Source organism: Sarcophilus harrisii, chromosome 5, assembly GCF_902635505.1.
Source record: "Sarcophilus harrisii chromosome 5, mSarHar1.11, whole genome shotgun sequence".
Taxonomy (NCBI): Eukaryota; Metazoa; Chordata; class Mammalia; order Dasyuromorphia; family Dasyuridae; genus Sarcophilus; species Sarcophilus harrisii.
This window is the reverse complement of record NC_045430.1, coordinates 276,187,661-276,210,930: the sequence shown is the minus strand read 5'-3', so window position 1 is coordinate 276,210,930 and position 23,270 is coordinate 276,187,661. Positions and strand designations below refer to the sequence as shown.

Here is a 23,270-nt window from a genome sequence, read left to right as displayed (position 1 = left end):
GGGAGAATATTTTAGACTATTGATCTTTACCAAGTATTCATGAGACAAGTAGACAAGCTGCAAGTGTCCCTGAAGAAAAGAAAAAATATGGAGAGACTGCATGTGAGCTGCAGTCCAGAAAGGGACTGACTCTGAAGGCCCTTTTGATGAGGGATCTTCGGGATGGACTTGCACTTGACAGGTAAGAGCATCAGTGAAGCAAGTGAAAGTCTATCCAAAGAAAGCCTGGATTTAAGAAGATTTAAGAAGAGTGAATATTAAGAAAATAAAGCACTCAAATTTGGGAGTGCTTCTCATCACGGCCCCAAGCCTCATCCAGGATTACTCTTGGGCTGCATCTTATTCATGAAGACTCTTGAGAGCCTTTGAGCAGAAATGCACCCAGGACTTCCAGATAAGCAGGAAAGAGAGTGTTGTTTCGGTCTAAAAACAAACTCAGTCAACTGGAAAAGAAATGGGATACTTTGGGCAATTCCCATTTCCATTACCCAATGAAATAGAGTGAGTCCTGTTGGTAAGGCACAAAGAAATACTTAGGATGAGCTCATAGCTCAAAGACATTGGAATACAGTCCAATGCCCAAAGAAAATGAGATTATTACAAAGGAGTTGCAGTGCGTCCCTGTGTGGGCAGGAATAGAAGCTCTATGGTGTGAATTCCAAAAGCAAATCTCTGGCATCTCCCCATTTATGGCCGTAGGAAGCCCGTGTGGGCTGATTTAGGAGTCCCTTACGTGTCAACCCCACTAATCGCCAGCATCGACTAATTCACTTTCCTAGACCAGATGGTGACTAACAACTCTGGGCAGCTGCGCAGAAGCTCCCTCTTCCTCGTTGTGTCTCCCTTGTTGTTAAGTCCCTAACCACCATATTTCTGTCAAACCCACCCATGAGCCGGGGACAGTTGAAAGTGATGATCTAAACAATCCGGGTCCCAAAGTCACCTTTTTCCTAATGTGTTTGCGTTGAGAACCAAGGGATTTTAGCTGGAAGTTCTTCCTTTCTATATTTCTCATTAGTAGACGAGGAGACGGAGATTCGGAGAAAGGCAGTTACTCTCTCACCACCACTGGCTCCCAAACAGGGGCTCAGGACAAAGAATGTGGGCTTGAGTCATGGGACCCAAGGTTCAGTCCCACCTGTTCCATTAACTGGTGACCCCGGGCAAGGTTTTTAACTACTCTGCGCCTCAGTTTCCTCGTCTTTAGGCTGGGGCATCGAACCACCAACAGCAACAACAGCGATAATGAGCAAAGCTGATATAGCACCGTAAGCTTTCTGCCATCCAGAGGCTCCTAGAGCTCGGGTCCTGGTTTCATGACCAGATATGTCGTCCATCTTATCAAGACTTTTGGGAACTTTGCAATTTCAATTTGGAGGCAGCTCGGCAGGTCACGTCCTTCTTCCAGATAATGAGAAAGTCCCCGAGTCAGGAGACGGAGTGAAGGAGACAGGATTCCCTCATTCCACAACTCCTCCGTGCCAGCTTCATTTAACAGGGCTTCGGTGTAGACAACTGAAGGATTCCTGGCTCTAAAAAAAACCTAAACATAAATAATAGCAACAGGCTACTTCAGGGAACTCCTTAGCATCCAAGCCTCTGTTAGCTTGGGAGCTTGGAGGGATTCCTCCAGTAAACATCTGAGGTGCTGATTGGTCCCTATGGGAGTCACCATAGCATCTTCTGTCTCTTCCCCGGAGTCCTTGGCTTCCTGGGGGAAGGGCTTGCACTCCGAGCACGCAACTGGGCTCAGGAGATGGCACCTGGTGCGGGATCCCCCATCACCAGAGAAGTAGGAAGGATATTCCAGGGCTTGGGGGTCGGCCTTTGGGCAAACGTTTGGAGGCAAGAGATGGAGTTTGGGAGAGTGGTTCAATGTCCAGCCCATCACAGTCATTTAGACTCTGACCCTGTTCAGCTCCTCGGCTCTGATTTGCTTGGCTCCAGGCCTACTTCCCAGCCATTCCCAAACCCTACTCTACCCCATTCTGTCCCCTGCAGGTAGTGTCTTGTATTTTTATTTCCAGAATTTTGTATTTCCGATGCCCACCATATCTATCATTTTTTCCTCCAGTTTGAAGTCTGAGATATTATGGTGGCTGTTAAAGTCCTACATGAGCTCCCGAGATGAGTGAAGGAGAAGTAGATGATGAGGAACCTTTCTCTTGAGTAGTTTATTTTTTTGCAAGGCATTTGGGGTTAAGTCATTTGCCCAAGGTCACACAGCTAAGAAGTGTTGAGTGCCTGAGGCTGGATTGGAACTCAGGTCTTCTTGACTCCAGGGCCAGTGCTCTATCTACTGCAACTTGAATTGTCTTATTATAAGACTAGAGATCTTCCAATTTACTATTAGCTCGTGGCAAAAATAAAACTATAGATGCTATATTCTATGTATTAACGTTCCATAGTGACAGAGTCATGAAAACCCAAATTTTCATAGGATTCTAGATCTAGAGCAATAAGAACTCCAAGTTCATCTTGCCCAAATCCCCATATTTCACAGATGGGGAAACTGAAAAAGATATTTTAGTGACTCATCCAAAATCACATAGTAAATAGCAGAATGATGATTCAAACTCAGGGCCAATGAGTTCAAGTTCTTTTGTTCCTTCAACTACTAAACACTTAGTCTAGTGCCTGACACATAGTAGGCACTTAATAAATGCTTATTCACTTTTCCATTTAAGTTGGAGTTTTGAGACCTTAGTTTGAGCCCCAATTCTGCACTTAGAACTTGTGTAGCCTTGATCAAGTCTCTAGACCTCAGTTTCCTCCATTCTGAGTGAATATGTCAAACCACATGTTCATCTTCTGAGTTCCTTCCAACTAGAAACTTAAGCAGCCCCAAGATGGGAGGTATGGCTGGTCATTGGTCAGTATTCAGCTTCTCTTTTTTATGTTTTCTTTGTCATTCTTACTTGCATATATTGTTCTCCTGATTCTGTTTCCTCTCTACTGCATCTGTTTCTGTAAATCTTCTCATACTTCTCCAAGTCCTTCAAATCCATAGTTTCTTAGATGGCAAGAATGTTCCCATCCCTTCCTGTGCCACCTTTTTGAGCCATTGCTTAGTCTTTATAACCAGTCTTTAAAAAAAAAAATAACAAATGAAGAAAATGAGACCCTTTCTCCTTCACTATGTAAAGAAAGCCCTGGTTACGCCCAAAAGATTTCAGAGCAGAGACCAAGTGACACCCTATGTGGGTTAAGCCTGGGAAATGGAGATTTTAAGCTTCCAGAAGACCTAGAATTAGATCTGGAAGGGAGAGTAGAAAGCACAAGTAGAAATCTAACCCCAGAAAAATGAAATGATGTGTCCAAGGTCGCACCATCAGGATCTGGATCCAAGTCTTCGCCCTCTAAATTCCAAGCTTGTTCCTCTTGATTTGAGAAGCCAGTCGTGTCTAACGTGCTAGAACATGTCAGGCCTGGTCCTGTGAGGGCACACGTGCTCAGCTCTAGGATGGCTCTCTGATGCTCCAATCTTCAGTTTCTGAGGAGAGTCTGGAACTCTTTCCATCTACATCATTCAAAATCCCCGGCCAGATTCAAAGGCTCACCCAGAATGATGATCTTGGACTTGTGTCCAAACTTTGCCCCAGACGTTCACAAGGCATGTGACCGAGTCATTTTGCCCCTGAGCCTCAATTTCCCCATCTATAAACGAGGACAAAAATAGCACCTTCTCCTCAGAATTATTAAGACACTCTAAATGAGATAATATCAAGGGCTATAGAAATATGAGCTATTGTTATCATTAATACTCAGTAAAGCCTTGTGATCCACAAATAATTGTCTTCTTAATACTTTAAATCAGAAATTATTTTTCTGCATGCAGCTCATATATTCTATTAGATTCATTCATTATGGGAGCACGTTTTAATCCAAATCCTCATTACTTGAGAAATATGCAAGAGAAAATAAGTAACTTAGGGGAAAAAATGTAGTTCAGGCTGACTCCAGAGTGTGGAAAGAGCGCTGGGTTTGGAAGCAAAGACGATGAGTTCAAATCCCAGGCAGGCCTGCTCTGACTGCCCGTGAGATTCTGGAGTTGTTTCCCTGTCCTGTTCTGCAAAATAAGAGTTGCTGGCAAAGCCAAAAAATCAAGGTCCAGGGGAAAGAATACTGATTCTTGAATCAAAAGTCCCGAGTTCAAATCACATCTCTGTTGTCTACTTCCTATGTGACTGCAGGCAATTCACTTAATTTCTCCGAATCTCTTTCCTCATCTATGAAATGAGGAGGTTGGACCACATGACTCCTGGGGGTTCTTACCCTTCTAGAGCTATGATCCTATGATCTGATTTAACTCCTACATTTTATACCTGGGGAAACTTAGAGCCAGGATTTCAACTAAGTCCAGGACTTCAAGTCAAGGGGAGAAATTCGGTGCCCTAAGCATAGACTGCATAGTTGTTTTGTTTTTTTACTTAAATGGAACTATATTGAAATGATTGGTTAATCTCTCCTTCTACCCCTGAATTTTTGATCGCAGCTTTCAGATCAGTTTCTTGAGGTTCACATTGTCGGGTGGGTATTTTCATTTCTCAGCCCTCCTGCTTGTGAACCATATCTAGATGAGAGCCCCTCCTGGAAAGGTGTAAAAGAGAGGAGGGAGGAGGAGAAGACCAGCATTTTAAGAAAAACTTACTGTTGCTCATCTTTCAAGTAATCCACAAACATTTATTAACTGCATCCAATGGATGCTAAGCCTTGGGAATACAAAGAATACAAAGAAAAAACAAACAAAAAATTAGTTCTTACCCTCATGGAGCTTACATCCTAATGGGAAGGATAACAAATATTTATAAATGGGTCCAGTCAAAATACAGCCAGAGTAGATGGAAAGGGAACTTCAGAGCAGAAGCCACAGATAAACAAAACAGTCTGGGTTCTATATAAAAGACCCATTTCTAGGTAAGGGCAAATGTTCCCATGAGTCCATTAGGGAAGATCATTTTCATTGGATAAGGGGACACTTCATCAGGGTGAACCTTTTGGGAATTTATTGCCTCAACCCAATTCTTTTTCCCTTCCATTATCTGAATAGAAAGATCATTATTTGTCCCTTCCGTTTATTTCTCTCACCATCCCCATCTCCCCACAGGTTATTCTGTGCTTCTCTCCTGTCGGTCACACTCTGAGAGTGCGATCTCGCAAGTTCCCAGCTTTGGTAAACTGCACGGCTATTGACTGGTTTCATGAGTGGCCACAGGAGGCCCTGCTCTCTGTCAGCAGAAGATTTATCGAGGAAACCCAAGAAATTGAGGTAAGCTGGGTAAGCTTCTCAGGCATATTTGCCTGTGCGCGCACACATACACACACTGAAAATTCTGGAGATATTGATTTTTTTTTAAAAGCAACAGCCTACCCTATTCCCCAGAAAATTGTCTTCTGATAGCCATGTATTTTTGCAATGATAAAAACCCTTGTGGTCAGTTACTTCTCAATGAAACATTACAGTCAGTGTCCTGAGGAAATTTGAACAACTGTTCTCCCAGGAGAAAAAGAAAACACACCCAATGTGCATCAGCTGCTACGGCTGAAGGCAAAAGTCCAGGGTCCCCATCCTTCTGAATTCCACAGGAATTCTTTACAAAAATAAAAATAGCAAAGTGAAGGCTCTCTGTACACTTTCTCCGGGCTTAGGGAGGAGTTTGTTCTTCTCTTGTGCTAAATTAGTTATAAATTGTTTTACAAAAAAAAGAGAAAAGCCCTCTCTTCCCTTCCTGGTATCTGCCTTCTTTGATACTTGACTTTAGGGTGAATTCCTCAATTCTGTGAGGACATTAAAATTTTAAGATATAAGGAGAAAAAATAAACCAACTTCAGGAAATCCATTGCAAATTCACCCTTATAAAGCAATAACTGTGTGTCAGGCTGCAAGGGAGTCTCCAACTTGAGATAAGCTATTACTCTGCCCCAGGGGAGTTTCAGGTTTAAGTAAGAGATGACATACCCAGAATCCATTTCATCCCATGGTTTGCAGACTATAGTTTCATACAGGCCTGTGTAACCCAACAATGCACATTTATCATATGTTTGTTGTATATGTTCAGAGCCTTCCTTACCAGGTGAGGAAGGAATCCGACACACTGGGAGGATACTTTGGGTAGATTTATGGTAGGACATGACAAGAATCACAAAGGATGGGAAGGTATTGGTGGGAATGATGTGAGCCAAGGGAACTCTTCCAGGTACCTTGCAAGTTCCTTGCGGGCAGGGTCTGATTTTGCCTTTCCTTGTATCTTTCAGCACATATTAGATGCTTAATAAGTGTTCCTTGGTTGAATGAATGACTGATTGGAGCATAGAGAACTTGAGGGGGTGGAGTAGGAAGAGATAAGTGCGGAATGTAAAGGGTTAGAAGGGAAGGATAAGCCATTAATCCTTGATCCCAGAGGCAACAGGAAGCTACTGGGAGGTCTAAAGAGCAGCCCAGATATGACCAGATGTGTGCATTTGGCACATTAGTCAGGATTATGAAAAGTGGCCAGGAATTAAAAGAAAAGAGGAGGAAGATCCAAGGAAGAGCCAAGTAGATGGTGGTGAGGGTTCAGGCCCTGGTGGGGACTATTAGTAAATCCGTCAATGATCCCAACCCTAGGAGATAAGTACTAGAAGTATCTACATTTTATAGAAGACAAAACTCAGTTCAGAAAATTGAGTTACTCATCCGTGATTATCACCCAACAAGTCAGAGTTGGAGGCAAGATTTGCACCCGTGCCTCTTCTGTTCTAATCTAGGATTCCCTTGAGACCATGCTGCCTCAGGAAGAGAAAAAAAAGTGGATAAGAGAGATATTGTAGAAGCCAAATACCTGAGGGTTGCTAATTTATGGGTGTTGAGAGATGAGAGAGAGAAAAGAGCCCAAGGTTGGAAGTTGAAGGCTTGAAACATGGATTGAAACTAGATTGATGGCAAGATCCCTGACAGAGATGGCACCGTCAGACAGGAGATAAAGTCTTGAGAGAAAGCTGAATAAACCATTTGGGGCTGGGTGAGTCTGAGTCCTGGAGGGATGTGGCCCCTGAGCATTCAGAAATGCATGTCTAGTGCTCAGGAGCTTGAGACTGGGTGAAGCCCTCTGGTGGGAATGGCCTGAAGGAGATCTCCGAGAAATCTTGGGAGAAGATGCCCATAAGGGAGACAGGAAAAGCTCCAGGAGCTGACAAAAGAGACAGAGAAGTGGCGAGAAGAAAGGAGAAAAATGACAGGAAAAAATCGTGAGCTATTGGAGGGGATGTGGGAAAACTGGGACACTGATACATTGTTGGTGGAGCTGTGAAATGATCCAACCCTTCTGAAGAATGATTTGGAACTGTGCCCAAAGGGCTATCAAACTGTGCATGCTCTAATCCAGCAGTGTCTGGGTCTGTATCCCAAAGAGATGGTAAAGGAGGGAAAGGGACCTGTATGCGCCAAAATGTTTGTGGCAGCCCTGTCTGTAGTGGCCAGAAACTGGAAACTGAGGGGATGCCCATCTGTGGGGAATGGCTGAATAAGTTGTGATATATGAATGTTATGGAATATTATTGTTCTATAAGAAATGATTTCAGAAAAGTCTGGAAAGACTTACGTGCAGTGATGCGAGGGAAAATGAGCAGAACCAAGAGGACATTACACACAACAACAAGGAGATTATGTGATGACCAACTATGATAAACTCGGCTCTTTACAACAATGAGGCTATTGAAGGTAGTTCCAATAGACTTGTGATGGAAAGTGCCAATAACATGCAGAGAAAGAACCTTTGAGACTGAATATGAATCAAAGGGTAGTATTTTCACCTTTTTGTTATTGTTATTGATTTTTTCTTTCTTATGTTTTTTTTTTCTCTCTTGATTTGATTTTTCTTGCACAGACAGAGATGGAAAAAATGTTTAAAAGAATTGTACATGTTTAACCCATATCAGATTACTTGCTGTCTAGGGAAAAGGGGGAGGAGAGAGGGAGAACAATTTGGAACACAAGGTTTTATAAGAGCGAATGTTGAAAATTATCTTTGCATGTATTTGGAAAAGTAAAATACTATTTTAAGTAAGTAGTTTAAAAAAGAAATAAAATTAGTGTGAGGTCGAAGAAACTGAGGGTGGGGAGGTCGGAGGAAACCTGGCAAAGGACAGTTTTATTTGCTGGGAAGGGAGGAATCCAGGTTGTAGGGCTGAGCGGTGAGGGGGGATTCAGGACCTTGGTCAGAGACACTTTATTGTTTGCTTTGTTGTTGACTGCCTGACCAACCAGGGAACTAGAAAGTGTCTGGGAGGGGCAGAAGGGCCAGGAGAGCACTTTGGGGGAGGGTGAGTTTAGTGCCAAGGATGGTCCTGGGTGGACGGGAAAGAATCCATGAGCAAGGCTGGAATTGGACGGACACTGAGGAAGAGCTGACTGGGAAGCCCCAGAAGGGGGTTCGTTGGCTTAGAGATGTCAGGCTGGAAGGACCTCACAGACCGGCCAGTTTAACCCCATCCCTTTTACAGAAAGAAACGTGATGGTTGGGGTGGGGGGGTAATAGTTGCCATGGTCCTCCAGCCCCTTAGATTCTAGGATTCTAGATCTCTCAGCTTACAGAGGAGGAAATGGAGGTAAAAGGGGTGAAATGACTTGCCCAGGGTCACTTAGCAGCTGCTAAGTGTCTGAGACTGGATTTGAATTCAGGTCTTTGTCACTTCAGGCCTGGCACACCACCTAGCTGCAGGACCCCACAAATCAAATGACAGGGATTTCCCAGATTGGAAATACAGGAAACCAGGAAGACAAGATTTCTAGGGTATGACCGGTGATGGACTGTGGGGTCAAGGTCATCACCATGGAGATGAGATGCCAGAGATGGGGGGGGTGGGCAGAAGGCCTGGGGGGGGTTGAAGGGTTGGGCTGGAAGGCAGGGAGTGGGTGTAGAGTGTGGGGTGCAGAGGGAGAGAGGGAGGAGGTGACGCAAGTTCCCAGTCTTAGGGGAAGCACCTTTCTCACTCTTTGCTTGTGAGTAGGATCTGGGGTACAAAGGGACATTGAAGGTTCATGGCTCTGACAGGTAGAGAAAGGAAGCGTCCGGGGTTGGAGAGTTGGAGGAATCGGGCAGTTGGGACGTGAGAGGGACGATGAACTTGAGAACTGGTCCCTGGGGACGATTACGGGAGGTAGAAAGGAAAGCCCTGAGCCCGGGGACCAAAGCAGTCACCCAAAGTTGGGAGATGCCATCAGGAGGCTTAGGGGGCACCACAGTACAGAGATGATTCATCTTCCCAAGTTCAAATCCGGCCTCAGACACTCACTGTCTGTGTGACCCCAGGCAAGTCACTTCCCCACTTGCCTCTGTTTCCTCAGCTACACAATGAGCCAGAGAGGGAAGCGGCAAACCACGAACCGCTCGGGTATCTCTGCCAAGAAACCCCAAGGGGAGTCGGGAAGAGTCGGGTCCCACAGAAAAATGGCTGAACAAGGATGAGGAGAGAATGGGATCAAAGGGCTCCCTGCAACTGCAGAGAGAGAAGGTTGAGGGACGAATTCCTGTGGCAACAGAAAGCAGTCAGTTGGCCAGTCCTTCCTTCCCTTGGCCCCAGAATTGGGAAGAAGGTGGGAAAGGAGCCTCTGAGGGAGAGAGAGAAAAAGCCCTGAGGTTATGTGAGGGAGCCTCCCACAGTGGGGGAGTGAGAAGCTGTGGGTTCCAAGCCTGGCTCCGGCAGCTGTGAGAACCCAAAGTGAGATGTTCCTTTGGGAGCCTCATTGCCTGCATCTGTAAAGTGTGGAAAACAGCCGTTCATGAAGCAGTTCTGAGGAGTGAGTGAGGAGACTGGTCCTCTGCAGCCTAGAAAAGCCATAACTTGGGCCAGGCCGGGCTTGGGGTGCCGAGCTGGAGGCTTCCAGGTAGAGCAGGGGGAGCCTTGACCCGTCTGGCTTCAGGGGGCAGCACTAGGAACGAGAGGGACATTGGAAGGAAACCAGCTTTAAATTGGTGCCAGGAAAACCTTCCAGACAAGGAGAGCTACCCTACGGGGGAATGGGTGCATCATGGGAAGGTCTTCCAGCAGAGCAGAGGTGCCCATTTGTCCAGGACAGGGGCTCCTTTCACATAGGGATTAGATCAGACGGCTGTGGGTGTAACAGCCTGACTCCACTTAGGGTTTTCTTGGCAGAGATACCGGAGTGGTTTGCCATTTCCCTCTCTAGCTCATTGTATAGATGAGGAAACTGAGGCAACAACTGTTGGTGTAAGGGATCACTCTTTAATTCTCAGATTCCGTGCCTCTGGGACCTTTTTCAGTCTTAAAGCATTAAAAAAAAAAAAAAAAAGGCAGCACTTGTTGTTGAGGTTTTGAGGTTTTGCTTCCTTTAAAAAGGGAGGGACAGGGAGAAAAGAGAGAGAGAAGGGAAGGAAAGATGAGAAGAGATAGAGGGAGAGGGAGCATGTATTATCTGCCAGGACCAAAGAAAAGCCCTAAATTATGATTTCTTCCTTGCAATTTGGGGGGAAAGGATGAGAAAGGAAAGTAATTGTCTTCCTGAAAATACTGATGAGACAGAGAGAGATGGGGAGAGAGAAGAAAAAGGAGGAGGAGGAAGAGGAGAAAGGAAAAGAGAGGAAGGAAGAAGGAAGAGAAAGGGAGACACAGAGAAACAGAGGGGGGAGAGGGAGGGAGGAAAAGAGGGAGAAAAGAGGAGAGGGGAGGCAGAGAGGGAAACAGAGGGGGGAAAGGGAGGAAGGAAAAGGAGAGAAGAAGAGAAAGGAGGCAGAGAGAGAGACAGAAACAGAGGGAGAGAGGGAGGGAGGAAAAAAGAGAGAAGAGGAGAGGGGAGACAAGGGGAGAGGGAGGGAGGAAAAGAGGGAAAGAAGAGGAAAGGGGAGGCAGAGAAACAGAGAGGGGGAGAGGGAGGGAGGAAAAGAGGAGAGGGGAGGCAGAGAGGGAGACAGAGAGAGAAAGTGTGTTTTCCTTTAAAAGAGAATAAACCTAATTGCATTTTGAGGAGTGATTAATATACAGCAAAGCTTGCCCTGAGTCTGCCGCCGCCCCCAAGGCCTTCACAGGCAGCTCTCACAGCCACAGCCCGATCTGGCAGTAGCTGTTGACATCTGCTGGCTGCAGAGGGACTTGCAGCAGCCAAAGTGCAGGCGCTCTCTCCTCAGCATCCCCAGGCCCGCTTTTCTCGCGGTGCTGGGATGCCTCCTGTAGGAACCCGAAGGCAGAAGGGCGGCTGTAAATCAGCTCCCCTAGAGTAGACTGAGCGGCTCTAAGCAAGTGCCCGGGGCAGCACCTTAGGGCCCGGCTTCCCTCCTACCCCTGGAGGGTCCAAGAACCATTTTCCAGGGAGTGGTGAGGTCTCAGTGTGATTTAAAGCAGGCTCCCCTTCTTTTCCAAAGGGGTCAAGAGTAGCGCTGTTTAAAGAGAAACTGAGCCACGGTTCCTAGCTCACCTTTTAAATCATCCCTCAGACCCTTAAGAAGATACTTCAGGGCCATTTTACTGGCTCGGAATTCCCAGGCTCCCCTTCCCTTAAAAGAGAGGGTGCTGTATTTCTGCCAGGTGGGCTCCCCTCCCCAGCCCCCACCTGGGGGACTCCCCTGGAGCTGAGTGTTTATGTGGATGGCTCATTCCCAATCCCTGCCACAGGAAGCTCCAAAAAACAGTTGGCAAATGGCCAAAGAGAGTTAACGCTTTATCCCGGGGTGGTTGGAGATTTGGTGACAGATTTCAGCAGCTCGCCGTAGGGACAAGAGGGGCCTGTGGGCTGGAAACCAGAGGAAGAGGAAGGTAAAGGAGCTGGATTTGGGATCTAGGAACTTGGGTTTGAATCCCATCTCTCCTGATTACCAGGTCATTCACTACTTTCACTTCAATGATGTCCTCTATTCAGTGAGGTCAGGCTGGATAGCTTCTGAGCTCTCACAGATCCTTAGACCTACTATGTGCTAGGAAATAGAGCTAGGGTTAGATCATGGGAAATCTGCTCTCAGGGCTAGAGACTCTGGCTCCGAGGGAATTCTCATCCTATGAAAAGAGTGGCTCCCAGTGTAGGAGGAAGTATTGCAAGGAGATCTCCGCAAGCCAGCCAGAGATGCGGAAGCCCAAGAAACTTTAGGCAGGAATGGCCAGCAGTTCTTTAGTTCTTCAAGTTTTACGCGCTGCTTTCCCGGTGGGCTCACGTTTGATCTTCACCACAGCCCCAAGAGGTAGATAGCATTATCCCCGTTGTACAGAAGAAGGAAGTGAGGCAGACGGAGGTTAAATGGTTTTGTCCAAGGTCACAGAGCTAGTGAGTGTATGGGGCAGGGTTCAAGTTGAGTCACTTCACTTTTCAGGTTCTCAATCGCCTCTTCTATGAAGTGGGAGAAATACAATCCTGTGTGACCTTTCCAGATCCCAGTTTCCTCCCCCATAAAATCAGAGGATTGGGTTCTGGACCTTTGTTGTCTTTCCAATTCTAATTTTTTGCCAAGGGAATAAGAAAAGTGGAAAATGACATTACATCGTTTTAGCTCTTATGTTTGCTTTAAAACAAAAAACAAAAACAAAACAAAAAGCTGCTTTTGTCAAATCAAATCCCACCTGTGTAAATATGATCATCTCCATTTAAGGATGGTTTGGAATCCCAGAGCAGATTTTAGGAAGAGGATTCAAACCCTTGTCTCTCGTGCCCCCAGGTCCTGTGCCCCTTCAGGCATATTTCCCTCCCTGCCTGCTTCAACCAGACTTTTATTTTGAGGATATTAAGAAGGAAGGAAGGAAGGGAGATGGTATGTGCTAGAGGAGTATGTGTTCTCTCCTGGCCCTACCAAGACCAGCGGTGTGACCTTGGGCAATGACTCCATACCCTCAGTCACTCTTGATGTTGCTGATGGGCTGCGATCTGTAATAGGAAGAAGTCACCTCTGTGCAGTGCTGAGTGGTTCCAAACTATTTTATACACATTATGTCCTCTGAGAGGTAGGGCATGAGACAGTAGATGGAGCACCAGCCCTGGGGTCAGGAGGGCCTGAGTTCAAATACAGCCTTAGACACTTAATACTTCACTAGCTGTGTGACTCTGGGCAAATCATTTAACTCCAATTGTCTCATAAGAGAGAGAGGGGAGGGAGAAAGGAGGAGAGAGAAGAGAGAGGGGAAGAGGGAGAGAGAAGGAGAAAGGGTGGGGACTATTCTATTTTCCATTTTACCCAGGAAGAAACTGAGGCACAGAAAGGTTACTTCCTTCAAAGCTCAGCTCCAGCTCTTAGAAGAGGCTTTTCTTGACTCCTCAAGTTGCTAACACCTCTGCTCCATAAAAGTCTCTTTAATCAATCTTTATAGGCAAACCTGAAAAAGAATATAAGCTCAGTGGGGTCAGGAATTGGTTCACTTTTGTCCTCATGATCTCCACCTCTGCCCAATACATTATTAAATCGTTAATAAATGCTGATTAACTGACCAAGTAAGTAAATTGTCTAGGGCCACAGAGCTAGCAAATTTCTGAGGCACAATCTCCAGACCTCAAGCCCTGGACACTAACCACCAGACCACCCCTTTGGGCTGAAGGTTGTTCCCATCTGAACAAAGTCCCAGGTCCTTGGCGTTGACAGAAAGGAAGAAGAGGGAATGAGAGCCTGTAGTAGCTTCTGCTCGTTTTTCTCTGGTCCTTCAGCCAAAAGTTTAGCTTTATCCTCCACGGGTTTACAAATTTAAATCCACCCACCAGCCTGTTCTGCCCCTGCTTTGGACTTTCTGGTAGTGGTTCCATACAAGAGAACTCATTTCTGTGTGTTAACTCACTCAGAAATACATTTTACAAACCAGAAGGAGCTTAGAAATGGCTTGTTTTCAAAAGGGTTTCCTTCCTCCAGCCTGACACAAAGCTGTAAAGTGGCGGTGGTTAAGCCTCCCAGCAATTAAAACCAAGTTATAAATGCTAAAGGTCTTCTCAAGTATGTCAAAGAAAGACTTCCTGGGAGCACCTTATAAATGAGAGCTTAGAGTGATACACTCGGTGCAGGATGCAGCAGATCTGGAATCGGCAAACAACAACAAAACAAACCAGGGTTCAGATCCCGCCGCTTCACTTGCTCCCTCTGAGCCTCAGTTTCCTCATCTGTCAGAATGGAAAGAATTCCTTTCTGCTGTAGCATCTTCTCGGGCCTGGGAGAAGGCCCCGGTGAGATCATACAGGTAAAAACCTTACACGTCTCCAGTAATGGGGGGCTAGAATCCGAAACCTACACACCTTCACCAGCCCTTTGCCTGACGGCCTTCAAATCACTTTTTAAACTAGTGCTTAGGAGTTGGTGCGTGTGTGTGTGAGTGTGTGCGATTGTGAGTGTGTGTATGTGTGTGTGAATGTGTGTGAGAGAGAATGTGTGTGTGAGTGTGTCAATGTGTGAGAGTGTGTGTGTCTGAGTGTGTGTGAGTGTGTGTGAGTGTGTGTGTGTGTGTGTGAGTGTGTGTGTGTGTGTGTTCTCTCGGAGGACAAGGAATATGATTGAAATCTGGTCTCTGGAGTAGACTCTTACCCATGAGGCTGTTCAGCTCTGTATACCAAGAAGTTTTTTCCCCCTTTTTCTGTGTTTATAAATAAGTGAGCCGATTGGGAAGCAAAAAGTCAGTGTTTTATCTTCTACTGGGAGAAAAAGCCCCTTCATGTTTTCATTTTATTATGCATCAGATGAAATGATGTTTTCTTTGTCAAAGAATAACAATAACAACAACTGTAATAACAGTAATCATAATAAAATCAATAGCAATAATAGTAAGAGCGATAATAACAATAGTAATCATCAAATGATAACAACAGTAATAACAGTCATCCTAAGAGCCATAGTAATAATAATAACAAGGCGCCATGGGTCCAGCCTGCACCTGACGTCTGCAAAGTCCAAAACTGAAAGGGGCTGCTCCGGGGGTGGAGGGGACGAGCCTTCCAGGGGCCCGGCAGCTGACTGGCCACTGGTCCAGGACGGGCCCGGGGCCTTTCTGCTCTGCCCCTCGAGCTTCCCGCCGGGTTCCCAGCGCCCGGGCTCCTGGCCCTTTGGGACGCGCGGGAATTCGGGAGGAATCCTCTGCCCTCCGGTCCCCACCCCCAAGGCGGCGGTTGCCAAAGGGAGACAAAGCGGCCCGGTGCCTCCCTGCCAGGCCGGGGCCCAGGCCCAATAAGCCCCGCCTGCGGAGCCGCAGCCGAAAGGCCCAGGCTGGGGGGGGGGGGGGGCCTCCGGTGTCACGTTCCCAGCCCCTCCCCTCCCCAAAAAGGAGATAAATGAATGGCAGAATAAATAATTTATGCTAATGAAATTACTGCAATTAGCAGTCCCACAATGCCCCTTTTAAAAGGCACAGCTGCTAATGTCAGGAAGCGCTGTCACCGCTGACCTTATCATAAGGGAGAGTGACAAATGGAGGATGCCGGGAAGACCAATCAGCGCCGAGGCTGCGGGCCGTGGCCCATCAGAGGCTGCGCCCGCAGCTCGGACCCGGGGCCAGCTGCTGCAACCCCCTCCCCTCCCCCCACGCGGGGCAGCGGCTCCGCTCCGGCCGCTTCGGGAGCTCCGGAAGCCGGAGGGAAACTGGGGCCCATCCCCGGCGCAGGGGAGCCTTTGCCCGGCCGGAGGGCGGGGCTTCCCAGCAAGGCCTGGGATTTAGCTGGAAACAATGTTTCCAAGTGAGCCGCGCCCTCACGGGCAACAATGTTTCAGGTGGGGGCGAGGACTGCGGGGCCCGGTTCCTGAGGGGCTGGCGGGGCCCGGCTTTGGCTGGGTCTGAGGGGAGCGGCAGGAGAGGCTTCTGGGCTTGTTCAAAAGCCCACGTTCTCTCGCTGCGTCGTCAGCTGAAGGAGAAAGGGAGGGCACTGGCCGCGGCCTTTCAGGCTCCTCGGAGGATGCTCTCGGGAGCCGGGGCCTAATTAGTGCTCGTGGTGGCCCGGGATCCGGGACCGGGGCCTGGAAGTCTGGCAGCAGGAGCGGTTCCCTTTGCATGAGGAAACGGGCCCGAGGAGCTGCCCTGGCGGGTCCCGCAAGCAGCGAAGGACCCAGGTGGAAATGAAACCTCCTGCTCCAAACCTCCCCTCTGCCGAGCCGCCTTTGCGGGTTCTGCCCTGCAGGCCACTGGCTGCTTTGGTAATTTGCAGCCTACACAGGCACAGGCCTCACACACACACACATGCACTCACACTCTTAGATACACACAGACATCACACTCACATACATTTACATATACTCACATCACACATTTCACACACACTCACACTCACATCACATTCACACACTCTCACACACACATCATACACACATCACATCATGCGCTGTCACACTCACACACACACACAACACACATCAAACACACCATACTCATTCAGACACACACACATCACACACCATACACACACACACATCACACTCACTCTCACACTCGCACACAAAACACACCATACATACACACTCACACATCACATCACACACACTCATACACACACACTCACACACACATTCAGACACACATCACACACATACACACTCACACACACACATTCAGACACACATCACACACACTCATACACACTCACACACACATTCAGACACACATCACACACACACACATACACACACTCACACATACACACACACTCACACATCACATCACATACACTCATACACACAACAAACACACACATTCAGACACACATCACACTCACACACGCACATCACACACACCACACGTTAGCAAGTGTAGCCAGCGGCGCCCCCCCACCCGCCTGTCCGCGGTCCTCCGCCGGCAATATTAATGGGGCCGGGTGGAAGCGTTTAACTGCATCGCCAGCCACTCGTGAGCAATTTTCCCAGAGATGCCGAAGCGTTATTGACAACGCTTTGGTAAATTATGTGTGACTTTGCTCCGAGTTGGTGTAGCTCATTTAATTCATATTAATTGATTTTTAGGCTTCCCTTGATTAATTGGACTGGGTTCATCTTGTACAGAATGCAATAAATAACCATTAAAAGGAGGAAGATGTGACTCCACAAATTACAAAGTTAACTACTTCAGAAGTCACCGAGGACAAATTGCAAGGACCCGAGCGCTGCTTTTCTGGGAAGCTGGCAGGGGGGCGGAGAGGGGGAGGGATCTCGAATAGAAACCCTCCACTGGAATAGATGCTTCTTCCCTGGCAGATTTTACCCCCTTCACTGACCTTTCTGCCCCCAACAGCCTGATTTGTGTTTAAATAGGGCCTGGGAGGAAATGGGCTTTTCCCTCCTGCCCCACTCGGAGAGAAGGCAGGGAGGGCAGCGGGCAGGCCGGGTCACCCTTCAGAGCCCTTCGAGGCCCCGTGTCCCCATTCTCTGGCTGGGCCCGCCTGGAATACAAAGCGGGCCTATGGGTGCGGGGAAGGCAGGTGGGGCAAAGTCCCTTTCATTCCCCCTTGCTGGAGGAGACAGCAGGTGGGTCATAAAGAGACCTGGAGCCTCTTCAGCTGTGGGGACCTCGATGTGCTTCAGGAAGACAATTAAAAAAAAGGGTTTGCAGTCAATGTGGAGTCCTGAATGTTGGGGGCAGAGTTGGCAAGGGCTAAGTTTGAATGCTGCCCCAGAGTCATAGGGAGGTACAATGTGACCAAGCCTATTTCCTGTGCACCCTGTATCTGCGTTATCTTGATAACAATGAACAGTAATCGGCAGCTTCGGAGGTTTATAAAGCATTTTGCATATTTATTTTAAATATTTCTGTAGCTACTGATATATGTGCAAATTATTTATACTTTTAGAATCCTTGCTGGCAGGGCCTATTTCATTTTTTTTTCTTTATACCCACATCAGGCAGTATGTTTTGTTTTGCTTGCCTTGGACCTGGTAATCTCCCTTCCACATGCTGTCTCTGTGGTTCACTAAATGCTCACTGGTTGATTACAAACATTATCTCTTGATCCACACATCACTACCGAATGATTCCCATTTTACAGATGAGGAAACTGAGGCTTAGACCTTCCCAAAGTCACCCAGCTAGTAAGTGACCAAATCCCAATTGAAACTTCAATTTTCCTGGCTCCAGGGGCAGGGCCCTGTCCAAGGTACCTGGTGTTGTCCATCCCCCTGAGAAAAGAAGCTCTGGAAAAACAGATTCTTGACTTTTCTTGACTTGCTCCTTACTTACCGTTGCCTGGCACAGGATAAGGGATTAATTATAAGTATTTATTGATAGATTAACACTAAACTTGACATTTCTCTCTACCCCCAGCCCCCCATTTCCCATCAGCATACTTGAGCACAATAGAATGAAGAACTAGGAGTTTAGGGATCCTGGGTACCAGTCCTGGCTTCTGTCACTTCATATTTGTGTGACCTTAAGCAAGTCATTTCCTTTCTAAGTTTCAATTTCCTCATCCCTAAAGGCATGGAGAGGGAGGGAGTGGGGAAAAGATAGTAAGAGCACTTCCCTCTTACTGTTATGCAATGCTTTGCAAACACTGAAGCACTTTATGAATGTTGTCTCCTGATACAAGTCTCATTTTAGAAGGCAGCCAGAAACCTTGAGTTCTAGTCCTGACACTGCTACTTACTACTGTATGGACTTGGATAAATCCTTTGACCTCAGACAGTGAAATAAAGGGATGAGCCAGATGGGCCCTGACATTCTCCCCAGCTCAGACCTCCAGGGACTGACTGAGATCCAAGTGGCTTAGATTTAGCTTTGTTGTTCTCATCTCTATGTGAGCCCCCTTTTCTCTTTCCAGCCCAGTGTAAAGGGTTCTGTCAGCGCCTTCATGGCCTACGCCCACAGCAGTGTGAATGAAATGAGTGCCCGCTACTACCAGAACGAGAGGAGGTACAACTACACCACTCCCAAGAGTTTCCTGGAGCAAATTGCTTTGTACAAGACCCTGCTGAAGAAGAAACAAAAAGAAGTGTCCCAGAAGAAGGAGCATTTGGTGAATGGCATCCAAAAGCTAAAGACAACAGCAGCCCAGGTAGGACGGTTCTTTCCAGGGAGAGATACGCTCGTGTGTTCTTAGCGTATATAGCTCTGAAAGTAATTTTCAAGTTGAAAAAGTTATTGCCTCTTAAAATAATGTCAGAATTCTCTAAGGAGCCAGTCCACTGCCCAGCCTGGCAGGATACACAGAAAATACCAAGTGGATCAAAAAGACATTTGTTACAAATTTGACACGTGGCCGGATGTTCACGGAGCACACGTATCATAGAATCATTGAGCTGGAAAAGCTCGTTTTATACTAAGGGAACTTGAAATGGCTTGCCTTACACAGGTAGTAAATGGCCCAGATCTCTTCCAAAATTCTGCTGTCAGCGTGGTCCAGCCATACGCTCATCTGGGCCAAACACTAGGTCTAGACGGATGATGAACTGACCTCTGAATTGAACAGGGCAAATGAGCAGAAAGAACTGAAGTGAGGAAATTACAGAGCATTTCCAGGGATCCTAAATTGCTCCCTGATGGATACCAAAAGCATGATGCCGTAGAAAGGACACACACGGACTGTGGAGTCCGAAGATTCAAATCCCAACTCAAATGATGATCTCGATCAAGTTGCATAATCTATCCAAGCCTCCTCTTCCTCAGCTGTAAAATGGGGAGGCTAGAATAGATGGCCTTGCAATAAGAGTTGAGAAAGAGATTAGAGCAATTAGAGTAGATAATGAAGAAACCAAATTATGACTCTTTGCAGACAATATGATGGTATACTTAGAGAACCCTAGAGAATCAACTAAAAAACTATTAGAAATAATCCACAATTTTAGCAAATTGCAGGATGCAAAATAAATCCCCATAAATCCTCAGCATTTTTATACATCACCAACAAAATCCAACAGCAAGAGATACAAAGAGAAATTCCATTCATAATAACTGTCGATAGTATAAAATATTTGGGAATCTATCTGCCAAGGGAAAGTCAGGAACTATAGGAGCAAAACTAGAATAGAGGGCCTTTTGAGACACCTCACTGATCCTTTGGTAAACTTCATGAATACCCAACTGATGAGGTTTAGATTTGGGGAACCCAAATGAAATTAGGGTTTTTGAACCCGCTTCACTACCACATGCTGAAATTCATGCAAAAACATTTTTCATCCACTTGGTATTTCCTGTGTATATTGTAGTAAACACTGTGCTTCTAGCTCCTCTGCTAATGCTGTGAAAAATCGTTTTTGAATACTAATAGGATCATAGAGTGGGAAGGAATCTGAGAGGGCCCCTCTTTTTACAGATGAAGAAACTAAGGATTTAACCCAAACCTTACTAGTCTCTTTGTGAAACTACGGAGTTTAAACAAACCACCTGGAGAATGATAATCGTGGGGATTCAATAGAGATTACTACCCAGTGCATGTTAGGAGATTGCAGTATTCTCTCAATGAAGGGCCGTGTGGTTTTGTTGTTGAAATCAGAAACTGGGTTCTGCATCCTGCTGCTTTTATTTATATGTGTATAAGGCAGGAGAGTGTGTGTAAGTGAAATACATTGATGCTGTTCATGGATTGCACGAGGAGATCTGACCTGGCTCACTGTGGCCCCGAGGGGATGGAACGCTTTCCTTCTCCTCTGGAGAGCTTGCAGCAGCAGCAGCCTGGCCTGATGACAGACAGGCAAGTTCCAGGCTCCCCCGAGATCAGGGCATCTCTTCTGCCTCCAACAGCAGTATCGGGCTAGAATATCTCCCTGTCATCCCTTAACTAACTCTAGTCTGGTTCAGGTGGGTTCAGAGGGAATGCTACTTCCTTCTCTGTTCATATAGGAGAAAGCTAGCAGCTTAACCCCTTCCTACCAAATGCAGATTGTACAAGAGATCCTCATCCTGGCGTGTGACCAGTAATCTCATTTGTCCAAGCAAAAGGCAAATAGAAACTGGAAAAGTTCTACGGGTTAGATCGCACCAAAGGAAACACGGACAAATGAGATCTTCTGGGAGGCAGATAAAATTTTAACTCAAACCAGGAGAAAGAGAAGGCAGTCACCTAAGAGAATCTCTAGAATGACACTCTCTGGAGGTCGGGAAATATGACAGGACCAACTTCTGTAGGTATCCAAGGCATTTTTCATCCAGTTGGTATTTCCTGTGTATATTGAACGTCCGGTCCCAGGCTCTCGGCCTCCCTCCTAGAGCTTCCCTCTCCACGTGTGTTTCTCCAATGTCTTCGGCACAGTGCAGTAGGACCCTGTCTCGGTTATGGAGAGTTCTCTCAGCCAGTCAGGAGTTGTGACTCCCTCCACGTGGGGACATGTAGCATGGAGCTGGTTCTTCACAGAACAGCCCTGGGCTTGGGCAGGAGCTGGATTCCGTGTGTCATTTCAGACAAATCATTACCTCTGAGTCTCATTTTCTCATCCTGAAAAGAAGTTTGGACCAAGCTCCTGCCTGGTTTTAAATCCGATTGTCCTGTGATTCGAACATAAGAAGCAGCATCCAAGTCCACATCTAGAAGATCTAGAAGCTTAGAAAAGCAGAAGAGTCAGGGACTTAATGAGAGCAAAGACCGACTAATGGATGGACCAAGGGCCATTTGGGGCCGCTGAAAGGAAAAGCCACCTTGCGTTGCATGGAGCCTCCTTGGATGATTCTGGAGTCCGAGGTCCTGAGTTCAAATTCTGCCTCTGATGTTTGTTCTGTGTGTGACCTCGGCTCCCTGGAAAAAGGGACTTCTCTCGGTCTGACCATGCAAGCCGACTGTCCAGAGATTAGGCTCAGCAGATGCTTTTTGCTTAGCAAGTGTCTGTAGTCTCTATGAGGCGCAGTGGAGAGCCAGCAAAGGGGAAAGGGGGCTGCCGGGGGGTCTTTCCCGCCTAGGGAGCCCCGTAGGACCCCTCCTAAAGCGCTGCTGGCACCTGTGTGGCTGACCCTGGGAATCTGAGGCTCTGGATCCTGAAGGGATGTCAAGGGGAGCAAACATAGTGACCCTTCACCTCAGAGGCAGCTGACCCCGTTATTAGTGAGAGAGGGATTTTGGGAGATCTCATGCTATGGGCCGTGGTGAGCAGAAGGAAGGTGGACTAGGAGCCCCAGCAGGTATGAGCCGGTGGCCAGCCCGGGCAGCGCATTGTCCAGCGCAGAGGAGTTAGCCAAAGAAGCCTGGGACAGCCTTGTTGGGGCCAGCGGGGTACGCGACAGGGGGATGGCGTGGCTCCACCCTGGGCTTTACCCAAGATGCCCTTTGCCCTCCTTTGTTTTCAGATAAGAGGCAGTGCCGAGGAGCGGGAGGCCAGACCCCTTCCTGTGGGAGGTGGGAGTGGAGAAAGCTGAATCAGGAGCCACAGCCTCTAAGCTCAAATTCTGCTTTTACTCGTGCTAGTTGTTTAAACTTGGGCAAATCATTTAAATGGCTCGTGCCTCAGTCTCCTCATTTGTAAGATGAAGCCATTTAGCGTTAGATGGATGGACTCTAAGGTCCCTCCAAACTGAGAGCTGTGCTTCTGCCACCTAAAGCACCGCCCCTCTCTGGGCCTCAGGTGCCTCATCTGTAAAATATACGAGAATTTTTAGCCTCCTGTTGGGAGCCTTGGAGGGCTCAGCTGGAGAACTCTGCCCTCATTTTCTTCCTGGTACTTTCTGAGACTTCCCTGGGCGGTGGGATGGCAAAGCTCCTCCTGGGAGCTCAGACCACTGGCCTGCCTGTTGCCGGAGATGGCTCCGGGTACAGGATCCTTTCTGTCTGTCGGTCTGTCCTCTCTATTGGGGAGCCAGAGAAGCTCGTGGATCAAGAAGAGATGCATCACTTTCCACCGGCCCATTTTACAGATGGGGAAACAGACTCCCAGTGGTCAGGCGGCCTTGGTCAGGACCACACAGCCTATAGTTATTAGAGGCAGGATCTGGACTCCAAAGCAGGCACTCTGTCCCAGGCTCACCAGACTGAGGACAACCCGTCCCCCGCTGGGCTCGTCTTCCAGGAGGTCCGTGGGAGCCTCTGGGGCGCTGCCAGCTAAGCGGAGTGGGGATGAACGTCACCCCGGAATGGGGAGAGATGCTCCAGGGGCGGACCTTGGAGACTGGCAAGGAGTCGGGAATCAGAGCTGCTTGAGGCAGAAGGAGCCGAGGTGTTTGGCGAAGGTCCCTCCTGCCCCTTGCCTTCCTGTCTGCTCCTGCTCCCTATCTGACTGACAGAAGCCAAGGCTCCTCCTCTGCCCAGCGAGAGATCTTCCTAAAACACATTTCTACCTCATCACTCTTCTGCTCCAGAAACTCTCTGGCTCCCTATTACCCAAGTCACCTGTATGGTACTTGAAGCCCTCCTGTTCTCACCCTAGCCAAGCCCTACTGACCTAGCACCCCTTCCCAAGGGCTCCGTCCCAGCCAAAGCTCACGGCTCG

The 23,270-nt window shown here is 47.5% G+C and overlaps 1 protein-coding gene across 1 annotated transcript in view; it reads left to right on the top strand.

The window, feature by feature from the left end:
- Window positions 1-23,270, top strand: part of DNAH11 (dynein axonemal heavy chain 11) — a 257,321-nt gene that overhangs the window by 167,657 nt on the left and 66,394 nt on the right. The window contains exons 55-56 of the mRNA XM_031940270.1: window positions 5,108-5,269; window positions 18,683-18,916. Coding sequence (XP_031796130.1) covers window positions 5,108-5,269; window positions 18,683-18,916 — 396 coding nt within the window. The remainder of the gene's footprint in view (window positions 1-5,107; window positions 5,270-18,682; window positions 18,917-23,270) is intronic.